Raw genomic sequence first — 26,949 nt, forward strand, 5'->3', positions numbered from 1 at the left:
TAAAAAGGTCTACCAGAAACATGGGACCTCAAACCGAGAAACCTGAAGACCCACTGTAGCCCTAATACTGACTGATTACACAGTCCCAGTATGAAGAAGGGAGAACTGAACGTAGGCTACGTGCTGACTTTTAACCTCAAATGACAGGCCCAGTCACCCACAGAGATTTGGTAAAAGTCAGCATTCTAATGCGAAGGATGTGCCTGCTTTCTCACCACTAACAGGTCGAAACAAGGAAGACAGGGTGACAAGGCCACTCAGAGCATGTTTTCTGAGTTGAGCCTGTTTCGGTATTTTGTCTTTGTGGCTGTCAAATGTGAAAATGCAGTCTCGCAGAGGTATGTTGAATGGAAAGGCATCAGTGTTTTCACTGCCATCTCACTCAGCTGGGGATATTCATCGCAGCATGACAGCATTCAGACAGAGAAAGTCGACCAAATCTCGACTGCAGACCAGCATCGCACGAAAGCTCCAGAAGTTTATCCTGCACCACAGGTGGCAGAGCGCTCGTTTCTGGGTTGGTGAACGGATCTCTTACCCATTGCTTTTCCATGAGATGGGAAGCATGAATCAAAATGATGCAGTGTTTCGGTAAGGTGTTGCGCAATCACTGCCGGCACCTGCCCCAAATCTACACCTTCATCAGCCAGAGACAACAGACAGCCAAACATGTCAAACACACCTCTATTAACTCTGTTGGTCCAGACTGAGAGCTTCTTTTTGAAAGCCATGATTTTATCATTGGTTTGAAAAATGTCACACGCTTGGCCTTGGATCGACAGGTTTACTATATTGAAATGGTCCAGGATGTCAGAAAGATAAGCTACCTTTATAAGCCAAGACTGATCTCGCAGGTGATCAGCAAGATTGGACTGTTTATTTGTCAAGAATGCCTCAACCTCATGCCTCAACTCGTACACTCTGTTCACCATTTTACCCCGTGACAGCCAACGAACCTCAGAGTGCAAGAGCAGATGAACATGATCTGCACCCATCTCATCACACAGAGCTGTAAATAGACAGGAATTTGTCGGATTGGCCTTAATGAAGTTCACCATTTTGACCACTTGATTTAAAACTTCATGAAGCTCTGTGGACAGGCGTTTAGAGGCAAGTACCTCTTGATGAATAACACAGTGCGTTGCCTGCACTGGTGGTGGAATGGATTTTATCCGAGCAACAACTCTGTTGTGCCTGCCGGTCATAGCCACTACCCCATCTGTGCAGACACTGATGTAACGCCCCTATATCAACCCATGCCCAGAGATGTACCCATCAAGCATACGGAATATTTCTCCAGCGGTTGTGGTCCCTGGAAGCACCTTACAAAACAAAAAAATCCTCATGAAACCGGCCCTCATGAGCATATCTGATGTAGACCAGAAGCATAGCCAAGTTAGAGAGATCCATGGTCTCATCCAATTGAATGGCAAACCAGTCAGATGACTTCGCCCTTTCTAAAATTTGCATTTCGGTGTCTGCTGCCATATCGTCAATTCGACAACAGACCGTGTCATTTGACAGAGGAATCTCTTTTATTTTGGCTGCAGCAGCTGGACCCAACACCTCACTAAAAGCAGTAACAATTGAAGGCATAATTAGCTTCTCCCCAATTGTGAAGGATGCCTGACATTTGGAAATGTAGTGTGAAATCATGTATGATGCCTTTGTTAGCTTTTCATTCTCGGTCAAATTACTTTTCAACACTTTAGTTTGGGTGGCCAATTCATCATGTTTTCTTCTGAAAAAATCCTCTGATTTATCCTTGAGATGCGAATGTTTAGTTTCCAAATGCCGGCATAATTTGGATGGCTTCATAGCTTCGTTGCTTAGCATGGTTTGGCAGATAACACAGATTGGTTTCGGGGGACAACTATCACTTGAAATAAAGCCGAATCGTATGTATGCAGGCACGTAACTATAGCAGGTTCAGCCGCACCTGGGCCCGTGACCGTCGGGGGGCCCGTTGCGGATTTTTTTTTTTTTACAAATCCATCAAATAAACGCTACATAAAATGATAATAGGTCTTTGTTGTCATTCTATTTTGCAAAAGTAACTCTGTTTCTATTGAGATTACAAGGAATTCTGGGTAGGCTGATCTGGGTAGACTGATCTCAGTATCTTTGATGTCTGCATATTTCCATTATCATTGCGAGCGAAACAATGCCCTTCAAACACAAAAGCGGCTCCAAGAAGCGGCAGGAGCGTAGGGAAGAACAGGAAAGGGTGGCAAAACTGCCGAAATTGGACAAATTTGGATTCACCAAGAGCAGTGAGAACAGAACATCAACACCTACGCCTAGCACTAGCAACTGTGAAGAACCGTGCAACAGGTAAGCTCAGCGTTTTACCAACGCAGAGAGTTATTTCAGAGTGCATATTTTTAATGCCACTCTGGACATAATAATCACACAACTCTCTCAAAGATTTACAAGTATGCGGGAAACTTGTCGTTTGTTTGAGGTTTTGCGTCCTACCACCCTTCTGCTGGCAGGTGTTGACCTGCTTGAAAAAGCGAAACGTTTGTCCGACTTTTATGCCAGGGACATTGCACCAACGTTCCCAACTCAACTCCTTTCATTTAGGTCTTGTTTTAAATCAGAGATTGCACAAAAGACATCAATTTTACAACTGGCCAAAATGCTTGTGGTGGATTATGACACTGTAACATCCACATTTGGGGAAGTGTGTACTGCACTCATGCTGTTTCTGACATTACCTGTGACTGTGGCAACAGCTGAGCGATCTTTTTCCAAACTCAAACTTATTAAGACCTACCTAAGGAGCAGCATAGGACAGGAGAGGCTCAGTGGATTAGCTATACTGTCTATTGAAAACACGAGAGCTAGAGAATTAAATATTGGGGACATCATTGATGATTTTGCACAACGTAAGGCTCATAAGATGGCCTTCTAGTGATTCATGCACACTGAGGGTATATGAATATTTGTTTTCTTTGTTTCTGCACATGTGTATAGTTTCTGCGAAGTTCGTGTTTAAGCAAGCATACTGTAGCCTATCTAGCTTGCGGTCTCAGCAGAAGGCGAGGTTTCAGCGCTTTGAATGTTAGGCCTACTTCCATGCGCTAATGTCAATGCAGTATTAGCCTATTTGATTGCCCTATACTATATTAATAAAATGATTTGGAAAGTTTTCCCATATCATTGACTCAATATTGTGGAGTGTGTTTTATTTACAATAATATAAACTACTACTGTACTTCTGGTCCTTGAGGATTGTAGGCACCCATTATGTTAAATCCTCCCTTAAGTGTCACTATGCCCACTAGGGGGCCCGTATTCCACACGTCGCACCGGGGCCCGCGGCGAGCTTCTTACGCCACTGTATGTATGTATGAAGGGTCGTAATTGCGAGTGAATGGGCGATATTTTTTTGCCTCTGGCTCATGTTGTGTATCTGCACTGTTAGATGGGCAGTGTCAGTAATCTTCTCATGGACCGGTACCGGTCCACGGCCCATAGATTGAGAAACACCAACATATTCCCTTCGCTGGAACCAAGGATCCTAGTCCAAACATGTTCCAGCAAGACAATGCCTCTCTGCACAAAGCAATGTCTATGAAGACATAGTTTGCCGAGGTTGGTGTGGAAGAATTCAAGTGGCCTGCACAGAGCCTTGTCCTGAACCCCACTGAACACCTGTGGGATAAACTGGAAAATTGACTCTACCCCAGGCCCCCTCACTAGCATCAGTGTCTGACTAGACTAATGCTCTTTTGGTAGAATGGAAAATCCCCATAGCCACACTTGAAAATCTAAAGGAAAACCTTCCCAGGTCAGTGGTGGTTATTAAGAAAAGGAAAGTGAGGACTAAATCAGGAATAGGATGTTCAAAATCTATGTATGGGTGTGATGGTCAGGTGTCCACAAAATTTTGGACATACTGTATAGTGTAGCATAGACCCTGTTGTAGAAGTCTGACTTAGTGGAGATCCAGATTAAATAGCAATAAATTGTGTATGTATGTATGTATGTATGTACAGTGCTCAGCGTAAATGAGTACAACCCCTTTGAAAAGTAACATTTTAAACAATATCTCAATGAACACAAACAATTTCCAAAATGTTGACAAGACAAAGTTTAATATAACATCTGTTTAACTTATAACGTGAAAGTAAGGTTAATAACATAAACTTATGCCGCTTTTCCACTACCAACGCGGTTGAGTTGGGCTGAGCCGTGCCATGCTGAGTTGGGCTGAGTCGAGCTGAGTGGGGCTGTTGGAGTTGCATTTCGACTACAACCACGCTGAACCGTGCTGGCTGGAAGTGGGTGGACACATTGGGTGGAGTTAGCGAAAGTGGGTGGATGTCACGTGATGTCGTTAGGCGGTGCAAACAGTGACCTTTTAAGCGGTAGTCTCACGACCCGGATAGTAAACAATAAACATGGAGGACATGGAGTCGTTAGTGTTGCTGGTCTTGGTGCTGTGGCTTGTTGTCACCAACAACACCAACAGATACTGGCAAGAGCGTATAGATGAGGCGAGGCGCATAAGGCTTCAGAAATTCTCGTAATTCGTAATTCTTCTTCTTCCGAGTTTACGGTGTTTACAGATCCCAGCGTGCTCGCGGGGCGTGTGAGGACACTCCTCCTCACCAATCAGTGCACAGGGGAGTGTCTCCTCACGCCCCTAGCCCCACTCGGCTCGGTTTGGCTCGCTTCAGCCCTACTCCAAAACCGTGCGAGGTTTGGGTGCTGAGTAGGGCTGAAGCGAGCTGAGTCGTGCTGCTCTGAGGTAGTCGAAACGCGAGCCGTGTCGGGCTGAAGTGAGCTGAAGTGAGCTGAAAAAGGGTAGTGGAAAAGGGCCATTAGATTACATATTTTTCAGTTTTACTCAAATTAGGGTGGTGCAAAAATGAGTACACCCCACAACAAAAACTACTACGTCTAGTACTTTGTATGGCCTCCATGATTTTTAATGACAGCACCAAGTCTTCTAGGCATGGAATGAACAAGTTGGCGACATTTTGCAACATCAATCTTTTTCCATTCTTCAACAATGACCTCTTTTAGTGACTGGATGCTGGATGGAGAGTGATGCTCAACTTGTCTCTTCAGAATTCCCCATAGGTGTTTGATTGGGTTCAGATCAGGAGACATACAGTACTTGGCCACTCAATCTCTTTCACCCCGTTCTTCTTCAGAAATCTAACAGTGGCCTTAGATGTGTGTTTAGTCATGTTGGAAAAGTGCACGACGACCAAGGGCACAGAGTGATGGTAGCATCTTCTCTTTCAATATGGCGCAATACATCTGTGAATTCATGATGCCATCAATGAAATTCAGCTCCCGACACCAGCAGCACTTATGCAGCCCCACCAGCATGTTTCACTGTAGGCACTATGCATTTTTCTTTGTATTCCTCACCTTTGCAACGCCATACAGTTTTGAAGCCATCGGCCCTGGCAAACTCTAGGTGGGCTTTTTTGTGCCTGGGCTTTTGGAGAGGCTTCTTTCATGGACAGCATCCATGCATGCCATTCCTCTGCAGTGCACGCCGTATTGTGTCACGGGAAATAGTCACCCCAGTTTGGCTTTCTACTTCTTTAGATAACTGCAGTGAACTTGCATGCCGATTTTCTTCAACCCTTCTCATCAGAAGATGCTCCTGTCGAGGTGTTAACTTCCGTGGACGACCTGGACGTCTCTGTGAGATGGTTGCAGTTCCATCTTTCTTAAATTTTTGTCCCACTTTTGCTACAGTATTCTGACTGATAAGTAAAGCTTTGCTGGTCTTCTTGTAGCCTTCACCTTTGTGGTGTAAAGAAATTATTTTCTTTGGGGAATTCTGAAGTTGAGCATCACTCTCCATCCAGCATCCAGTCACTAAAAGAGGTCATTGTTGAAGAATGGAAAAAGATTGATGTTGCAAAATATCGCCAACTTGTTCATTCCATGCCTAGAAGACTTGGTGCTGTCATTAAAAATCATGGAGGCCATACAAAGTACTAGACGTAGTAGTTTTTGTTGTGGGGTGTACTCATTTTTGCACCACCCTAATTTGAGTAAAATTGAAAAATGTGTAATTCAAGTTTATATTATTAACCTTACTTTCACGTTATAAGTTAAACAGATGTTATATTAAACTTTGTCTTGTCAACATTTTGGAAATTGTGTTCATTGAGATATTGTTTAAAATGTTACTCTTCAAAGGGGGTGTACTCATTTACACTGAGTACTGTATTTATGTATGCGCCATACAGAGAAATTGAGAGCACCAATAAATGATGCTAGTTGGCAGGGAATGTGGAATATTCAAAGGGGAAAATGCTGGAGGAATGAACTACCTTAGCAGAGAATGAAAAACAATCAATGTACACAGGATAGAAGCTAATCAGCACAGGCAGAACCGGAAAAATGGGCAAAACAATTGTGAAAAAGTTCAAGTGTGTTCATGTTTTCAAACATGGGCAAAGGTTGTGAGAAAGAGAGTGACTGATGCATGATGCCGGTATTTGACCATGTTGGAGCTCACTGTGCACGTTAATTTTGTACTCTGCTTTTAGTTACCCCTTGTATTCCCAAGTATTTCAACAACACGGGCTACAGCCTACAACATACACTGGCAATCAAAAGTTTTGGAACATCTTGGATTCATCATTTCTAACATATACATTTGAAATTTCATCTAAAACTACAGGTGTACAAGTGAAACACAATTTTTATTATTAAATGCTTAGTAGACTATTTAGACTAGAACAGACTATTTATTAATGCGTCCTCATTAACCACTTTATTCTGGTAAGGGTCACTAGTGGAGCCTAGCCTGGAAATTTTGGGTGCAAGAAAAGAATGCACCTTGGATGGGATTCCAGTCCATCACACATGCACACACATTCCCACACTTTCACAGCTAAAGGCAATTTAACATAACCAATCCATGTCACAGGCGGCACGGTGGTGTAGTGGTTAGCGCTGTCGCCTCACAGCAAGAAGGTCCTGGGTTCGAGCCCCGGGGCCGGCGAGGGCCTTTCTGTGTGGAGTTTGCATGTTCTCCCCGTGTCCGCGTGGGTTTTCTCCGGGTGCTCCGGTTTCCCCCACAGTCCAAAGACATGCAGGTTAGGTTAACTGGTGACTCTAAATTGACCGTAGGTGTGAATGGTTGTCTGTGTCTATGTGTCAGCCCTGTGATGACCTGGCGACTTGTCCAGGGTGTACCCTGCCTTTCGCCCGTAGTCAGCTGGGATAGGCTCCAGCTTGCCTGCGACCCTGTAGAAGGATTAAGCGGCTAGAGATAATGAGATGAGATGAATCCATGTCACAGCATGTTTTGGGGAGATAGGAAGAAACCAGAGAACACAGAAGAAACACATGGGGACATGGAGAGAACAAACTGCACAGACAGTCATCTGAGCGAAAGATGGAACTGGGGACCCTGGAACTGAGAGGTACCAGTACTGTGCCACTCTGCCACCATAGAGCAATCTAACCTTAATATAACTGGATGCCTTTAAACAGAAATATTTTTCACCAGAATTATGTGGAAATGTTTGTATTTACTTATTAGATGTTGCTTAAGCTATTGGTTCTCAACTGGTTTTGCTTCATGACCCACATTTTATATTGGACTTTAAGTCATGACCCAGTATAACACTACAGTTGTTTATCATTGGAAGTAAACAAACAAATGCATATAAAATGTTATTGATACCACTAATAATTATCCACTGCATAGGCCTAAGTAAATTATTATTAGCCAACTTTATATGTTTGATAATAGAAAATAAATTACCTTACATATTATTGAAAGTCGTACCTTATAAGTACTGACCATGGAAAAGAGTTTATTAAATGTAATGCAAATGCTTAATCAAGTGCAAAATTAATTATTCATGTTACATTAAGAAAATGGGCCACTATATAAATGCATACACAATCCTGAGTAAGTTCAATTTACAAGCCTAACAAATAAAACACAAAAAAAAATTGCACACTATTTATAAAACAGGCTATATAAAATATGCTACACAATGCAACACATTCCAAAAAAAAAAAAGTTGGGACAGAGACAATTTAGGAATATTAATGAGGTAAAACAATTACATAATCGTGTGATTTGAAATAGGTGATGTCAACAGGTGATTGTAATCATGAATTCATACAAAATCAGTATCAAGGAAAGGCCTAGATTTTGAGGAGCAAAGATGGGCAGAACATCAGCTCATCAACAAATGCATGAGAAAATTATTGAAACTTTAAAAAATGTTCCTCAAAGAAAGCTACAAAGGGATTTGGATACTTCACCCTCTACAGTGCATATCATTGTAAAATGGAGCCCATTCAAGGAATCTGGAAGAATTTCAGAGTTTAAAAGGCAAGGTGCAAGCCTAAGCTGAATTAGCCTGGGCCCGCCCATCCTAAGCGTGACGCAACACGAGGGCCTGTTCCGAGCTTAGTCTGGCCAGGCAGGCTATCTACAGCATTTCCAAGCTCCCAAAAAATCGGGAACCAATCAACTTTGAGCATCTCCAACGGCCCTAGATAGAGGCGTGTTCAAGGTAGTGACGTAGTAGAACTGCGACCGGAAGCCATAGATTGTTTACAGAATCTATGCCAGAAGCGCTTCATTCACATCACGAACATGGAGCAGCGGCAAGCCTTTAACACAGCGGTAGATGCTGTATTGAAAGCATTCAACGGGAAGTTCTCATTGAAAACGGAGCAAAGAGCAGCCCTGGAGGTATTTATTGAAAGGAAGGACGTTTTCGCCTTGCTCCCGACCGGCTTCGGTAAGAGTTTAATCTACCAGTTAGCCCCGTCGCGTCACATACGTCAGAGGAAAGAGTGATGTGATTGGTTTAAGCTTCGTCACAGCCTTTTCTGGCTTCGACCAGTAGCAAACTGAGGCATTTCAGGGAGGCGGGTCAAACACGGGCTCTGGGAAACGGTTTGGCTTAATAGCTTGGCCAGACGAAATGCTCGGAGAGCTTTGAAGTCGCGTTAGCCAGGCTAAAGCTGAATACCCGTGATCTCCAGAGTCATAAAACTGTTTAACCTCTTAAAACTTAACACAGTCTTGGTCTTTATTTACGTTTGTCCATTTGTGTTCAAACCCCATGGATCAAAGCATTTGACGTTGTAGAAGCTGTGCGGTTGTGAATAAAAAATAATTTAATACAACCCAAAATCAGAAAAAGTTGGGACAGTATGGAAAATGTAAATTTAAAAAAAATAGAAAGCAGTATTTCTAAATTTACTTTGACTTGTATTTCATTGCAGAAGTATGGACCCAAGATATTTCATGTTTTGTTTGGTCAACTTCATTTCATTTATGAATATACATCCATTCCTGCGTTTCAGGCCTGCAAAACATTCCAAAGAAGTTAATAATTTTGTAATAAGGCAAAATAAGTAATGTGATTTGAAACAGGTGATGCCAACAGGTGATTGTAATCATGATTTGGTACAAAGTCAGTATCCAGGAAAGGCCTCGTCTTTGAGGAGCAAAGATGGGTCAAGGGTCTCCAGTTCAACAAATGCATGAGAAAATTTTGTAATGTTTAAAAATAATCTTCCTCAAATAAATATAGGAAGGCATTTAGATATTTCGCCCTCCATGGTGCATAATATGAAACAATTTAAGGAATCTGGAGGGATTTCGAAGTATAAAAGGGCAAGGGTACAAGCCTAAGCTGAACACCTGTGATCTCTGATCCCTCAGATGGCACTGCATCAAGAATTGTCATTCCTATATAGCTAATATAGTAGAGTGGGGTAATACGCCCCCGTGGGGTAATATGCCCCCGGCCTGTTTTACCCAAAATAACCACCAGATGGCGCAAAGTTACTTTTCTATTGTTGCTATGGACTGGCTAGACAACGGGGATATACAAATATCCACTGTGGATCGCATATCAGCAACGCAGCGGAGAGAAATCAAATTTCATGGTAAGTGATATAATTTTCAGATATCAGTAAAACTGTATTTAGATAGCTGCTATTTCGTCAGATATCACAGCTGTGTATGTGGTATGAGTAGACAAGTCAGTACGTTAAAAAAAATACATTAGGTATAAAAAGTTGAATCACATTTTGAAAGTAAGACCCTTTTTTGTAAAAGTGTAGTCTGTGGGGTAAAACACCCCCTTAATGGCGGGGTAAATGGCCCCCAGGGGGCTTCGTTTCCTTTTATCATAATTACTGTATTTCATACATTTCTGAATAGCAGATACATAGTTTTTAATAACATCTCGCTTACCTGGTTGAGTAAAGCAAGTAATTTGAACTTGATATTAAAAATAATTGAAATTTAAAAAAAATTTAAATTAAAATGCAAAATATAATAAAATAATGCATCTATTCATTAATTCAGGGATGGGTGGTTCTCCACTATAGTTGCAAATTGGGATATGGACCTTGAGCAAACTGATAAGTTCATAAGGCAGAATTCTGGTAGCCAATTTTGGAGTTTTATCAAAGTATCTTCTTATTGCTCGATATGGCAAAATTCAAGGTCAAAGGTCAAGGTCATTTCAAGGTCAAGGTTGCCCTTGTCTCTGTCAGTACACAAACAGGTCTCTGAAATGCCTAATAAATCCATAATCTCTGACCAAAATCAAAATGTAATTGACCCCAATTACAAATCTGGGCCTTATTATAAATAATTATATTTGAAAATGTATATTTATCACAATAGAACAATAAATATATGTATTAAAAGGGTGCAGCGTTTGTGTACTGACAGCATGTTTGTGTACTGACATGTTCAAAAATAAGACAACGAAGTTGATTATTTGAACAGAACAGTAATAGATTTAATTTTTGAACCTCAAAAATGGCAACAACATTAACCATGTGTTAACAAAATTAGGAACAAAACATATAAGAACCTAAGGCAACATTTCATGACACCAATTATAAAGTAGCCTAATTAACATTTCCTCACTTTTCTAAATTTGCCCGTGCTTTTGACATTGTAGTCAATCCAAACAATGTCCAAATTCATGACTACACCAGGCGCTGGATAAATATCCTAATCACTACACCAAACCTGGGTGATTTTTTACTAGTTGGGTCCATGTAGATGTAGGAATCATCATGTGCCTAGAGTTCTTGGAATTAACAGTTTGTAAAAGGTGAGTACGGGGGGGGCAAATTCAAATTCAGTACAAGTCAAGTCAGTACACAGACACTCTCAGAAATTGACTAGGCCTAATCAGAAAACCTTTAAAGATATCCTGGTAGGATACATGTACTAGGTATAGGCCTATATACTAGTAGGTTGACAAAAGGGATCGAGAGACATCAAACTGTCATCCTATCAAATTGGTCAATACACTAACACAATAGTCAGTACACAAACAGACCCCGGTGTTAGTGTATGGACTGTTAGTGTATGGACAAATAGTTCATCATCTGGTCACCAGGGTGCAGATGTGTATATGATGCCTGTGCATTGTAGTCTAGTTGAAAGGTCTTCTAACTCACATTCATGGCACAAACATGTTTTCATGACAAAGCTGGGCCTACATCATTCTAGAAGTGTTAGTGTATTGACTGCTATTATAAATTCTGTTAAAAATTGCCATACAAACCTGAACAATGCTGGAAAACTACCACAATATGAAATTCAATGTTTCCCTCCCTTGAACTTGTGGGATTCCCACAATGCACTGCAGTCATCTCATTAGAATAGTTCTGTCCATTTACCCCAGGTGTCTCTAGTTAGTACTGTTATGCCGCTTTTCCACTACAAACGCGGCTGAGCCGTGCCGTGCCGAGTCGAGCTGAGTCGGGCTGAGCGGGGCTATTGAAGTTGCATTTCGACTACAACCGCGCTGAACCGTGCTGGCTGGAAGTGGGTGGACACATTGGGTGGAGTTAGCGAAAGTGGGTGGACGTCACGTGATGTCGTTAAGCAGCGCAAACAGTGACATCAGTAACAGTGGCGGAACAAGTCAGAGCCGGGCCGGGGGCGGGGCAAATGACCGGGCACTTTATTAAAGCTTATCATAACATCGTTTTAGGCTACAAAATGTCCGCAACTGCGGTGTTTACCAATTTCAACACTACCGGGTGCAACTATGTTATTTAGTACATCAAGTCCTTCAAACGAACATGTAACTCAGAAACAAAAAACATTAGGATACTGTACATGGCTCATAATAAAACATCAATAGCCTATACTGCGCACATTATTTGAAGGGCATACGAATGAGCGCTCAGAGGTTGCAGCGGTGACAGGAAGAGTCAGAAATAAAAGGAGGGCTGTGCAAACCTCACTGAATGCACTGTGTTTACCAATTTCAATACTATGGGGTGCAACTATGTTATTTTGTACATTAAGTCCTTCAAACGAACATGTAACTCAGAAACAAAAAAACATTAGGTGACATACTGTACATGGCTTATAATAAAACATCAATAGCCTACTGCGCGCATTATTTGAAGGGCATACGACGAGCCTTGCGCTCCGCGAACTCGTCCACGATGCTCTATCTGATTCAGTGAGCTTTTAAGCGGTAGTCTCACGACCCGGATAGTAAACAATAAACATGGATGACATGAAGTCGTTAGTGTTGCTGGTCTTGGTGCTGTGGCTTGTTGTCACCGACAACGCGGACAGATACTGGCAAGAGCGTATAGATGAGGCGAGGCGCATAAGGCTTCAGAAATTTTCGTAATTCGTAATTATTCTCCTTCCGGGTTTGCGGTGTTTACAGATCCCAGCGCGCTCACGGGGCGTGTGTGGGCATGTGAGGACACTCCTCCTCACCAATCAGTGCACAGGGGAGTGTCTGCTCACGCCCCCAACCTCAGTCAGCACGGTTTGGCTCGCTTCAGCCCCACTCCAAAACGGTGCGAGTTTTAGGGGCTAAGCAGGGCTGAAACGAGCTGAGTCGTGCCGGTTTTTGGTAGTCGAAACGCGAGCCGTGTCGGGCTGAAGTGGGCTGAAGCGAGCTGAAGTGAGCTGAAAAAGGGTAGTGGAAAAGGGCCATTAGTGTACTGACTTAATTACTTGGGACACCAAAAATCAATTTCTTGGCGGGAAAATTTCTGACTAGTATTGGAAAGATTTTCAAAATGTGCTTTTCTTCATGCTGCATGGACAATATTGATCATATTTAAATGGGTGACACAAAATAATAACACCAATAAATATTTTTCAGCAAGGGTTTATTTTCCTTCTGGGATGTATGAGACACGCATTTTGGACCCCCTTGGGTACTTCCAATGAAAAATTCTACCAACACTTATATTAATTAATTTTTATAATCAATAGGAAGGCATATGAACACAGACACCCTGATTTTTATTTAAAGGCCTGGTCTCAGAATACTTGTTAAGTGAGGTGACACCAATTTGCAACTATAGCGGAGAACCACCCGGATATTTTCTTGTTTCTTTCACATTATAGGCTTAAGTAAACACTTTTGCTATCCAAACAGCTTTTTTTGAGTGAGGGGGCCTATAGAGATCTTGCAGTCACGTGACCGGAAAGTACACAGCCGCCATCTTGTCGGTAAGAAACACAGCTGAATACTGCTGCACTCGTGTACAGAATGGATCAATTTCAACCGACGGACTACACGGCTCATTTTTCTAATGAACAGATAACTAGATATATGTCTAAAATAAACGATCTACAGATTAGTGACCCTTATGGCTTACCGGACGTAGTTTTCACGACCGTGTCAGTGGATATTGAACTGCCAGTGGAATACCCAGACGTGCATAATTACCTCATTAACTTTCCCTCGCTGTTCAGTGGTGAAGCACTGCGTGCTTATAAATCTCTGGACAGTTATCTTTACAGAAATTCAGGATTTGTCAGCGACTCAGATGTGGCATCTTGTAAACAAGAAAATAATCCTCATTGGACGGGTAAGTCACTTAACTGACCAGCCAATTATAGAATAGAATAAGGTAATTCCAAATCGTCTGTCTTGTTTACCATGGATCTGGCATTGGAGAGGTAGAGGCTTGGCAGTGGAGATTTGAGTGGCTGTTTTCTGAGCTTAGTCAACAGGCCAGCTCTGCCTGCAGCCTCGCTTTTGCTTCCGCTCCCGGCGCCGCCTCCTTCGCCTGCCAGACCCGATAACAATCCACGGAGACCCCGCTCGTCTCACTATCTCGTCCGGAATGTTGTGCATGCGATGGAAATCGCTACAAACCGTCATTTTCTGCTGGAAACCCATGTCCAGTAAGTCCATACGGTTGTAGTGGATATTGAAGTCCGATACAGATGAATAATACGCAAAAATACACACAAAAAACATAAAAAACATGCACAGGTAGGGAGAGCTTGTAGCCGCAGCCGTTGTAGTAGAATTGTATATAGTAGGGTTTTCCAGAAGAAAAGGTAGAAGTAGAACCAAAAGTAGAAGTAGAAGGCGGAAAATGGCGTTTGACCGACAAGATGGCGTCTGTCACAATCTGGATCGGCTGTGACGTCACATGCAAGTGCTCCATTGCCCCACCTCAGGGGGCCTTTTACCCCACTGGGGGGTTAAAAGGCCCCCTTGGCACAATGTTTGTTTTTGTTTAAAAAAAAAAATTAAGTATTAACTTTAGGCAAACTTTAGGTGGCATTATTGTTCATGTCACTGTTGTCAAAAACTATGATTAAAACTAAACACATGGTTCATTTCAACTTGGAGAAAAACTGAATTTTCCTTAAGGGGGGCTTTTTCCCCCACTCTACTCTATAACTACATGGAGTTAGGATTACTTTGGAAAACCTTTGCCAAGCACTACAATATGGAGTTAGTGTCAGAAATGCCAGTTAAAACTTTACTGTACAAAAAGGAAGCCTTATGTGTCTTGAAATGCTGTTAACTTCTCTGGGCTCTGAGGCATCTCCGATGGACTATTACACAGTGGAAACGTACTGTGGTCACTGTGTGCCCTGGAAAGAAGATGAAAAGGACCATCCAAATTGTTACCAGCAAAAATACCAAAAGCCAGGGTTTATCATGGTATGGGGTTGTGACAGTGCCCTTAGCAAAGGGCACTTCTGCGATGGCAGCATTAATGCAGAAAAGTATGTTAAGATTTTGGAGCAACATATGCTGCCTTCAAGATGACATCTTTTCCAGAGATATTTCAACAAGACAATGCAAAAACCACTTTCTGCACACATTACAAAGGCATAGATGTGGAAGAAGAGGTTGCCTGTCCTCTCTGTGCCCTATAAAGAACGTGTGGTGAATTCTGACAAGAAAAATATGACAAAATTGACCCCGTATTACTGTACACTTTAAAATGCTAGTCTTACGAAAATGACATCACCCCTGAAAATTATACCTTATAAAACTAGACATGTTAAATAGTTGACTGTCTAAATTGTATTTTAATTCGAGCCCGGGAACATGTTCTATTTAGCTGGTAAAGTTTGGCTCTTTGAGCCTGCCATTACACGAATGCGTTTCTGGTAAGTTACTGTTAATTCAAAGGAAGTGACATCATATGCAAAATCAAATCAAATCAAATCAAGTTTATTTGTACAGCGCTTTTAACAATAAACATTGTCGCAAAGCAGCTTTACAGAATTTGAACGACTTAAAAACATGAGCTAATTTTATCCCTAATCTATCCCCAAAATGCTTGAAAGTTCGTGGTATTTTTGGCTTTGCAAAGTGTAGCTTGTTTTTAACTTCTTTTTTTTTAAATTCCACAACAAAACTAAAACCAAGGCATGCCTCCTAAGAGGCGTGTCATTCAAGGCTGTTCAAGTGTAGCCAATAAAAAAAAAAAGCGGAATTTTGATCCGATTTGTACAGACAAAGAGAGGTAACTTCAAGCCAACAGGACGGTTTGGTGTCTGTTCCATACATTTTGAAAAAGATAAATTTGTGAGACAGATTCACATAGAAGGATTTGAGCAACGTCTGGTACACAGAGCAGTTCCTACGATCTGGAAACAAAAGTCCAAAGCGCCATCCCAAAGAGCTCACCGCACAGTAAGTGTCAAGCTTGTGTTTAGCCTGTTGCTTGAATTTATTAGTTGTCCTTAGTCTTTTATTCTTTTCACTGATAGCAGTTCTGAAGTTTTATACAAGGCGAAATAATGGTAGTAATTAGGCACGCACTTTCACTTTTAGTGCTGGAGCTGGTAGGAGCGGCTGGCGCATTGTGCCATATGCATTGTGCGCAGTGAGCGTGCAACAGCTATAAGGGTTCACCACCAAAACTAAGGTGCTCATAAAACTACCAACTTTTTCTGGTTCAAACAGTACCAGTTAGGACCATGTATACCATTTCTATTTTGTGATACAACGTTAAGTAGAGGTGTGTGGGTGGGGTGTCACAGCACAATTACCTTTATTTATTTATTTTTACTAAAAATTCCAATGCTGTAGATGAAGGAGAGGCTGGAAATGCTGTTTCTGTTTGTGCCTGATACCGTATTTGAAGGAGGAGCTGCTATTTGTACAACAGTAGACAGAAATGCTTCAGCTGTTTTGGCTATAGCACACTCGGATGAAATACCGAAAGGAGAAGAGAGTGGTTGTTAAGACAGTTTATTTTGTTTACAGGCAGTATTTGACAGAAGATGTGTTACTAGTACCTGAAGATACAGTATTAATTGAACAGCGTACATTTTGCTCATGTTGTGAGAGAATCTCTTTCAGAGCCTATAAATACAGGAAAAAACAAAACAAGAGTTAGTTGAGAGAGATAACAGGATGGTGTCCATTCATTTGATATTGAAATCTTGTTTTTAGATACAATATAATGTTGCACATGTTTCAGTGGACAAAAAGGCAAGGACAATATTCTGAAATACACAGGGAAGTTTATCATCAAGTGATAAATTATAAATTAATCTTGCAATGGCTTTTACCTTTGCGCCAATTCCATGATTATTATAGAGATTTTTCCTTAAAATTTAAAACAGGTTAAAGTTACCTTAAAATCAGCTCTCTGTAAAGGGACACTGTAAGACGATCATAGGTTTTGGAATTTTGAAAAAAATCTTTTATGGTTGGAGAGAGAGTGTGATTTTAGTAAAAAAATAAAATAAAATAATAATAAATAAATAAATAAATAAATAATAAACGTAAGTGCGTGCTGAACCCCCTAACACACACACACACCTACTTATTATTGTAGCACAAAATAGTAAGGGTGTATATGGTTCTAATTGGTACTGTTAGAACCAGTAAAGTTTGTAGTTTTATGAACAACTTAGTTTTGGAGGTGAATCCTAACAAATTCCTGGCTTCTGCGTGCTCGCTGTGCACACTGTGTATGGCACAAAAGTGAAAGTGCCTAATTACTGCCATTATTTCGCCTTGTGCCTACCAAGTGAGGTTACAAAGATGACAATTACAAAGAGACACTGCTTTATCATAACTGTGAAAGCTGAACAAATCAGTAAAAACAAACAAACAAAAACAAACAAACAAACAAAAACTAGAAAAGCACTCGGAGAGCGCAGACCTCTGCCAAGAATCCTTTAAAAAATTCCGGGATCCAGACAGAGATCCGGATCACCGCCAAAATTTAATGGATTGTTACTTGTGCCCAGTCACACCTCTGGAAAAAATTTCAGAGCAATCCGTTCATAACTTTTTCCGGAATGTTGCTAACAGACAAACCAACAAACAAACAAACAAACCAACGCTACCGAAAACATAACCTCCTTGACGGAGGTAATAAAGGGCAGCACAGTGGTGTAGTGGTTAGCACTGTTGCCTCACAGCAAGAAGGTGCTGAGTTCGAGCCCAGCAGCCCGCGAGGGCCTTTCTGTGCGGAGTCTGCATGTTCTCCCTATGTCTGTGTGGGTTTCCTCCGGGTGCTCCGGTTTCCCCCACAGTCCAAAAGACATGCAGGTTAGGTTAATTGGTGGCTCTAAATTGACCATAGGTGTGAATGTGAATGGTTGGTTTGTCTCTGTGTCAGCCCTGCAATAACCTGGCAACCTGTCCAGGGTGTACCCCGTCTCTCACCCATAGTCAGCTGGGATAGGCTCCAGCTTGCCTGCAACCCTGTAGAACAGGATAAGCAGTTACAGATAACAGATGGACGGGTGGGTAAATAAAGAAATAAATAAAAATAATAATAAATAAGCAAACTATGATTTGTATCATATATTAATTTTCTGGGTTCCAAAATACCACTCGAGCAGTTGTTGCTCTTCTGCTTCACAAGCAACTTGGCTTGCATATTCATCCACCTCTTTTTCCGTGGCTATAGGTCCTCAGACAACCAACTAAAGATTGAGGACAAATTTAAAGAGTTTTTGTTGTCTTTTTCAAAAGAATCTGTAAGATAAAATTAGGTACTACCTTCCATTCAAATTAAAACAAACATGCAACAGATGATGTACTTTGATGGGTTTCAATTTTATCATGAGAAGATAAATTTCTCCAAACTCACATGTACGTATATTATTCGTATTACTATAAACTACAGTGTGCTTTAGGGATTTATAGCAAAATGTTTTGAAAACAAAAGATACACGATTCATGAAAACACTGACTGGATTCAGGTCAACTTGTCAGATTCAGAAGGATTTCACAGTGATTTCAAAATCAACATCACTATTTAGAATTAAATTCCTCCAACTCATCATTTCTATTAATTCATTTTTTACGTTTTCTTTCAGCTTGTCGCTTTTCTCTAACTCTTTCACATCTTTCCTTTTCTTCCTCTGTCAAAACTCTTTTTCTCTTCTGGGTTTTGACCATCTTTCTCTCCTTGGTTAACTTGTTCTGACATCTTTTTAAAGTTTGTATTAAAGTTTGTAAAAATTATTTTGTTGCGCTGTTTGAGTTGTTCATGGTGGGAAAACCCGATAAATATGAAATTATCTGTCGACAAAAATAAGTTACGGTATGTAGGCGGGCTCGCGCTTCTAGTTCCTGCCAAAATCAAACAGCCGATCAGAATCGTGAGGGGCATGGACGGATGGACACACACACACGGCTGCGATCCCTGTGTGCACGTGAAAAATCAACTCGAAGGGTTACTATATATATATATATATATATATATATATATATATATATATAATCATTATCTCTCTAGCCGCTTTATCCTTCTACAGGGTCGCAGGCAAGCTGGAGCCTATCCCAGCTGACTACGGGCGAAAGGCGGGGTACACCCTGGACAAGTCGCCAGCTCATCACAGGGCTGACACAGACACAGACAACCATTCACACTCACATTCACACCTACGGTCAATTTAGAGTCACCAGTTAACCTAATCTGCATGTCTTTGGACTGTGGGGGAAACCGGAGCACCCGGAGGAAACCCACGTGGACACGGGGAGAACATGCAAACTCCGCACAGAAGGGCCCTCGCCGGCCACGGGGCTCGAACCCAGGACCTTCTTGCTGTGAGGCGACAGCGCTAACCACTACACCACCGTGCCGCCATATATATATATATATATATATATATATATATATATATATATATATGTGAGTGATTCCACGCTTATGGGTACTGAAATGGGGACATGAACTTATTCACCTAAAACCATTTCTTTTTTTACCATCAGGTCACAAAACATGTAATCTTTAATGAATGATATGTTAAAAGATAACTTGAATTTTCTGAGATGTAATAAAAACATATTTATATGCCAAAGTCAAGCCTATGAGTTCCAAAATGATGTCTGTTACATTACTTCTGTTACGATTGTCCATCTCGCGTCTGTTACAAATTAATTACAATCTAGCTATATACCATGTTAATCTTATTGAAAGAATGTGTATGTTTATTCTACTACACGTTTATTAATTATATTTGCTAAAACATCACCTTCCTATGTTTCAAAAAGTAATTCTACATTGTTAAAATTGAGAATATATATGTCCACAACACTTCTGTTCCGTTCTGACTTTGGCATATAAATATGATGTTTTTATTACATCTCAGAAAATTAAAGTTATCTTTTAACATATCATTCATTAAAGATTACATGTTTTGTGACCTGATGGTAAAAAAAAGAAATGGTTTTAGGTGAATTTTTAAAAATAAGTTCATGTCCCCATTTCAGTACCCATAAGCGTGGAATCACTCATATATATATTTTTTTTTTTAAATTCAAGAAAGGTAGCACAATATAGGATGAATTTAAATACAATGTCTTGAATTGTTTTTCTTTGTGTTTTTTTCCAATCAAAACCCACCCTCCCACAACACCCACATACTGCTGTAAATAAAAGGGAAAAAAAAGTACATAATCATAACCGTAATAACATTTATAACAGAAAAATGCAATATAAATTAAAATAGACTAAATAAAAATAAAGACAAGGGGGGGGCAATCTGCACTCTATGCCTATAGTTATGCAAGATCAAAACATAACACAGGGCCCTATTAAATTATGGGAAGATCTTGAGCCTGTCAAAATACAAAATCAGTGGCTCCCATATTTTGTAGAATTTTCTTATTGAACCTCTGGTAAAATACTTAATCTTCTCTAACTTCAGGAATAACATTAGGTCGCTAAGCCAGGCCGACACTTTGGGTGGGTCCGGAGATTTCCACTGCAAGACTATTCTTCTACGGGCTATCAAAGAGGCAAAGGCAAAAGCATTCTGTTTAACAGTGGCCAGCAAGATCTCATTAATCAATACTCCAAAGATGGGCATTTCTGCAGAGGGTTTCACTTTGGTTTTGAATGCATCATTCAAAGTTTTGCAAACAGATGACCAAAAATCTCTTAATTTAGAGCAGGTCCAAAACATATGGGCCATATCTGCTGGTGTAGAATTACAGCATTCACACCTATCTGGAATGTCAGAATAAATTCTGGATAATTTGGATTTGGTGTAGTAAATTCTGTGAAAAACTTTGAACTGTATCAGGCTAAGCCGGGCACAAGATGATGTTCCATTAACTCTAGTCTGAGTGCAGTCCCAAACTGCTTCAGACACTTCCATCCCAAGTTCTTCAGCCCATTCGGTTCTAAGCCTGTCTAGTGATGTTTCCTGAAGGGAACTAATTATATTTGAGATAATTGAGATATGTCTCCCATGCTGCATAGGAGCCCACAAAACCTTCTCAAGTCCTGTGTCTGATGGTAAAGCAGGAAATACTGGACTATGGCTTTGAATAAAGTGATGGGCCTGAAAATACCTGAAATAAGTCTGACCTCTGCAGGTGAAATTTTCCAGAAAGATCAGAAAAACTGCCAGAAAGATCATCTATGTAAAAGTTGTAGCATATAGTTAGACCATTCCTATGCCACAGTGTGAAGGTGCTATCCAGTTTGGCAGCAGGGAAGAGGTGATTGTCACAGATAGGGCTATATGTAGAGAATTCTTTTAGCTTGAATTTTTGTCTGAATTGTGCCCATATTCGAAGAGTAGAAATTACCACAGGGCTTGATGTGAACTTAGATGGTGAGAATGGTAATCCTGCTGTAATTAAAGCAGAGAGTGAGGTAGAAATGCACAAGTTTGACTCAATTTTGCACCAATCCAGCTGTGGAGCCTGATACCAATATATTACTTTTTGTATATTGGATGCCCAATAACATTTTCTCATATTGGGAAGTGCTAGGCCACCCTGGTCTCTAGGTCTTTCCAAAAATTCTCTGCGGATTCTAGGATTTTTACCGGCCCCCAAAAACGAATAGATTAATTTATTCAAAGACTGGAAGAAAGATTTGGATAAAAATACTGGGAGACATTGAAACGGATACAAAAATCTAGGTAAGACATTCATTTTTATACAATTAACTCTACCTGAAAGAGATAAATAAAGGCCAGACCATCTCTTTAAATCTGATTCCAACTTCAGTAAAAGGGGTTTGAAGTTCTCTTCATAGAGATTAGAGAAAGTACGGGTGATATGTATCCCCAAGTACTTAAAGCCAGTCTTTGACATATGGAAAGGGAGTGCAGAGTCTGATATCTGAAGGGCTAAATTATTGATGGGAAAACATTCACTTTTAGTAAAATTTAATTTGTAACCAGAGAAAAGCCCAAAGTCATTAAGGATATTAACAATATTAAGGACGCTTGACACTGGATCCGAAATATAAAGAAGCAGATCATCTGCATATAAAGAGATGCGATGCTCAGTTCCCAACCTATGAATTTCAAGGATGTTGGGGGTTGTCCTAAACTTAATTGATAACGGCTCAATAGCTAATGCAAATAAAAGAGGGCTGAGGGGACATCCCTGGCGTGTGCCCCTTGACAGAGAAAATAGTTGGGAAGATAACTTATTAGTAATTACAGATGCTTTAGGAGAGGTATATAATAAGCAGATCCAGGATATAAAATTTGAGCCAAAACCAAATTTCTCCAACACAGCAAATAAATAACACCACTCAACTCTATCAAAAGCTTTTTCAGCATCCAGGGAGACAACCACCTCAGGCATCTCCCTGGATGCTGGAGATTGTGGAGAATGTATAACATTTAAGAGTTTGCGTATATTTGTGAAGGACTGACTGACGGCCTCTCATGAATCCAGTTTGTTCCGGTGAGATGATTTGGGATATTACACTATCTAGTCTTGATGCAATAAGTTTAGCCAAAATCTTGACATCTGTATTTAGCAAGGATATAGGTCGGTAGGACCCACAATCAAGTGGGTCCTTACCTGGCTTTAAAAGAAGTGAAATGGATGCCTCGGTCAGGGTCTGTGGTAAATGGTTCTGATTAAAGGAATGATTGAACATTTCAAGCAGAATGGGAGCAAGTTGAGAAGAAAACTTCTTATAAAATTCAACAGGATAGCCGTCAGGCCCTGGAGACTTGCCGCTTTGCATTTTATGAATGGAATCAATTATCTCCTGCAAATGTATGGGTTCATCAAGATCGTTTTTGGCAACCGCATTTATGTTTGGAATGTCTAAATTATCCAAGAAAGTTGTCATATTTGAGTTATCTTGTGGGGATGTAGAAGTATATAGTTCTGAGTAAAATTCTTTAAAAGTATTATTAATCTCAAGTGGATCTACAGTCAGAGACTGAAGTATTACGAATCTGTGGGATTAAGCGAGATGCGGATCTACATTTCAGCTGATAGGCCAGAAGACGGCCAGCCTTCTCCCCATGCTCATAATAGTGACCCTTTAACCACAGCTGCTGCTTCTCAGTTCTTTCTGTAGGCAATAAATCATATTGAATTTTCAGTCCAACCATCTCTTTATATACAGTGCAATGCAATAATGAGTACACCCCCCCTGAAAAACAACATTTTTCACAGTATTAAAATGAACACAAACAATATGTCCCAAACAGTTCCTCGATGATGTTTATTGCACTATGTTCTTACATTATAACTCAAGCAGAAAGGTGAAAAGATGCCTTAAATTACATATTTTTCTGTTTCCGTGAAAGTGGGGTGGAGCAAAAGTGAGTACACCCCACAACAAACTCAATTACATCCAGTACATTTAGTACTTTGTATGGCCTCCATTATTTGCAATGACAGCCCCAAGTCTCCTTGGCATGGACTGCACAAGTTGACAACATTTGGCTACATCAATCTTTTTCCATTCTTCAAGGATGACATCTTTCAGAGCCTGGATGTTGGATGGAGAGTGATGCTCAACCTGCCTCTTCAGTATTCCCCAAAGATGCTCTATAGGGTTCAGATCAGGTGACATACTTGGCCATGGAATCACTCTCACCCTGTTCCTCTTCAGAAAGTCAGCAGTGGCCTTAGATGTGTGTTTTGGGTCATTGTCATGTTGAAAAATGGCACGACGACCAACGGCCCGAAGTGATGGAAGCATCTTAGCTTTCAGTATAGAGCAGTACATTTGAGAATTCATGATGCCATCAATGAAATGCAGTTCTCCAACACCCGCAGCACTCATGCAACCCCACATAAGAACACTACCCCCTCCATGTTTCACTGTGGGCACCATGCATTTTTCCTTGTACTCCTCACCCTTGCGACGCCAGACTGTTTTGAAGCCATCAGTTCCAAAAAGATTGATTTTGGTCTCATCACTCCAGAGTATAGAGTCCCAGTAGCCTTCATCCTTTTCAGCATGTGCCCTGGCGAACTCCAGACAGGCTTTTTTGTGACTGGGCTTTAGGAGAGGCTTCCTTCGGGGACGACACCCATGCATGCCATTCCGCTGCACTGTACGGCATATTGTGTCACATGACACATTCACTCCAATTTCAGTCTCTACTTCCTTAGATACCTGTTGTGCACTTGCATGCCGATTTTCCTCAACTTTTCTCATTACAAGCCGCTCCTGCCTGGGTGTTAATTTTCTTGGCCGGCCTGTACGTCTCTGTACTTTGGCTGCAGTTCCATCTGTCTTGGATTTTTGGATCACTTTTGCAACCGTGTTCTTACTGATAAGTAAGCCTTTACTGATCTTCTTGTAGCCCTCACCTCTCTTGTGTAAAGCAATAATCCGCTTTCTCAGATCCAGAGACATTTCCTGGCCATGAGGTGCCATTGCTGACAGCAGGAAATGGGAAAGGGTGGTTTGCTTTAGGTAACAGCCTTTTGTAGCCAACTGCCTAATTAACACCTGTGTAATGACTAATTAGACTCACCTGTGGTTAATTGTTTGTTCAGGTCCACATTGGTAGCCTAAAAAGTTGCTTTACTCAGAGCCCTTCAGTGGGGTGTACTCATTTCTGCACCACACAAATTTCACTAAAACTGAAATAAAAATCATTTAAGTTATATTATTAGCCTTTGTTTTGAGTTCAAAAGCTCAACAGAACCTGTGTTTAACTTAGTCTGGGAACATTTTGGAAATATATCTTTGTGTTCCTTGTCATATTGTGTGAAATGTTACTTTTCAAAGAGGGTGTACTCATTATTGCATTGCACTGTAACTCTGGAGTTGGGGTGGCAGAAAATTGCTGGTCCATACTTCTTATTGACGCAATGAGTTCTTGTTCCTTCTGTTTTCTCTCTTTATTACGTGGAATTGTATAAGATATGACCTCCCCTCTTATAACAACTTTAAGTGTCTCCCACAATGTAGATGGAGATATGGAGTCTGATTTGTTAAATAGCATAAACTCATCTATTGCTTTTGATATGTATTCACAAAAGTGACTATCTGTCAGTAGGGCTGTATTTAATCTCCAGGTACTACGCTGCGCCAGGTTTTGAGAGATTAAAACATCAAGAGATACTGGAGGATGATCAACAATAGCAGTGTACTCTGTTTTCTTCATAGCAGGAAGAAGTTTTTTATCAATAAAGAAAAAAATCTATCCTACTATATAAGCATGCACCGATACCGATACTGGCATCGGCCCCGATACTCCACTAATATACTCATACTCGTACTTGTCAAACAGTTGCCGATACCATGAACCGATACCAGTGCCGATCCCATGCGCCGATACCAATGTTCCCCGCAGCGCTTTTTGTTCCATTCAAGAGAGAAAAAAAAACTGAAGCATTGTTGAGCTCAGGCTTGAGCATAATATGATAGGCTATACCATGCGCCGATAGTGTTCCGTGAAGCGCCTTTTGCCAGCGTCCGTTCGAGGAAAAAAAGCCTCTCCCAGGAAAAAAATTGTAAATCTCAAGCATTGAGCGTAGGCTAATTTCGTCAGAAGACAAAAAAAAATTGTTCGACAACAACCCATTTTTCCATGACGAAGATGTGTTTGCGTAGTCATGAAACAGTGCCGTCACAACATCTTTCCCCAACACTGTCATTTTAAACCTCTCTCCACACTCCACTCCCTTTCGCTGCCATACGCAGATAGGCCTACGCTAAGATCCCCAACGTTGTCCTTTTTTAATGTTGGCTATTCGCCTAGGTAAGGGTTTTGTAGGACAGGCTACTCACTAACAAACAAATGAAAATCGGATTTTTGTATAGGTGAATCCAACCGGCAGAGTTTTTAAGTACGAGTCCAACCGGGAGAGTTTAAGAGTGAAGAGTGAGAGAGAGAGCTTTAAGAAATGGCTGATTGAGTTTTCCAACTTGTTTCAGTTGAGGGCAACGCTAAGACCAAGGAAATTGACGTCCCATCTACAGGTATGGAGCTCCACGAGCACGGGACGCGATGTTGCGAATGGACAGCAACAGCGTCTGCCTAACAAGTTCTGCGACTGAACAAGAGCGTGCTCGAGGCATTCAACTCTCCTGCAGCACACAGCAGGATGTGCGCACATGCACATGAGGGGGGGGGGGCATATTTTAGTCTGCATTACTGGCGATGGAAATTAAATAATACATCGTCGCCGGCCGCCACTGTTATCTTGTGCGCTCTCTGTGATGTTGCGATGGTCACTGCTCCTCCCTTTCACGCCCTTGTCTTGTTGCTAAATGTAATTGGAGTAGTTTAAGCGCACCACCAGAACAACCCTTAAGTCAACCAAGACCGCAATGTTGCGGAAGGCCGATGATAGAGGGGGTAAGTGACCAGCGGAGTGAAATGATCACGCTGCATGTGGTAACTCACTGCTCTCTCCTCCCTTCATCAACAATCGGTCTTACATGTTGCAAGAGTGCAAGTCTTTCTTGACTTCGAAAGTTGGACATTGTAATCTAATCCAAATAAATAGCAGCCTTTTTCAGAAATTGCAGCAGCTAAATATTTAATTCTTTGTGTAGGCTATTTGCAATGAGTGTAGTTTTCTGGGAGTGAATATTGCGCGACAATTGAGAGAGGTTGCACACGGAAGCGCAGATAGCCTTGTAGTCCACGTTACACTGCCAGCAGACAGCGCCTCTTCATTTCACGGTAGCGCTTCTTTTGCAACATTGTTATGTAGGCCTAGTAGGCCTAGCGCAGCAGCGCTTAGGTTTTGCAACATTATTGTAACAATGTTGCAAAAGATAAGCGCTACCGTGAAGAGGCGCTGTCTGGCTGTGTGACGTGGACTCAAGGCTACTCTGCGCTTCTGGAGCAGCGAAGATTGTCAATGTGAACCCGTGTGCATGATCACTCCAGTTAGAAAACATCAACAGTATCAGTATCGGTAGTACTCGGTATCGGCAAGTACTGAAATGATAGTACTCATACTCGTATCGGTTTTCACAAATGTGGTATCGGTGCATCTCTAC

The 26,949-nt window shown here is 41.1% G+C and overlaps 1 protein-coding gene across 10 annotated transcripts in view; it reads right to left on the bottom strand.

Annotated features, from left to right (window-relative positions):
* Positions 1-26,949, bottom strand: part of sar1b (secretion associated, Ras related GTPase 1B) — a 291,304-nt gene that overhangs the window by 155,827 nt on the left and 108,528 nt on the right. The window contains exon 8 of one of the 10 annotated variants that reach the window (XM_060935856.1): positions 16,472-16,601. The exons of the other annotated variants lie outside the window; for them this stretch is intronic. Within the exon in view, the coding sequence (XP_060791839.1) occupies positions 16,497-16,601 (105 nt within the window). The 3' untranslated portion in view covers positions 16,472-16,496. Of the gene's footprint in view, positions 1-16,471; positions 16,602-26,949 lie in introns of those variants that run through there. 10 annotated transcript variants of the gene reach the window in all.

Source organism: Neoarius graeffei, chromosome 12, assembly GCF_027579695.1.
Source record: "Neoarius graeffei isolate fNeoGra1 chromosome 12, fNeoGra1.pri, whole genome shotgun sequence".
Taxonomy (NCBI): Eukaryota; Metazoa; Chordata; class Actinopteri; order Siluriformes; family Ariidae; genus Neoarius; species Neoarius graeffei.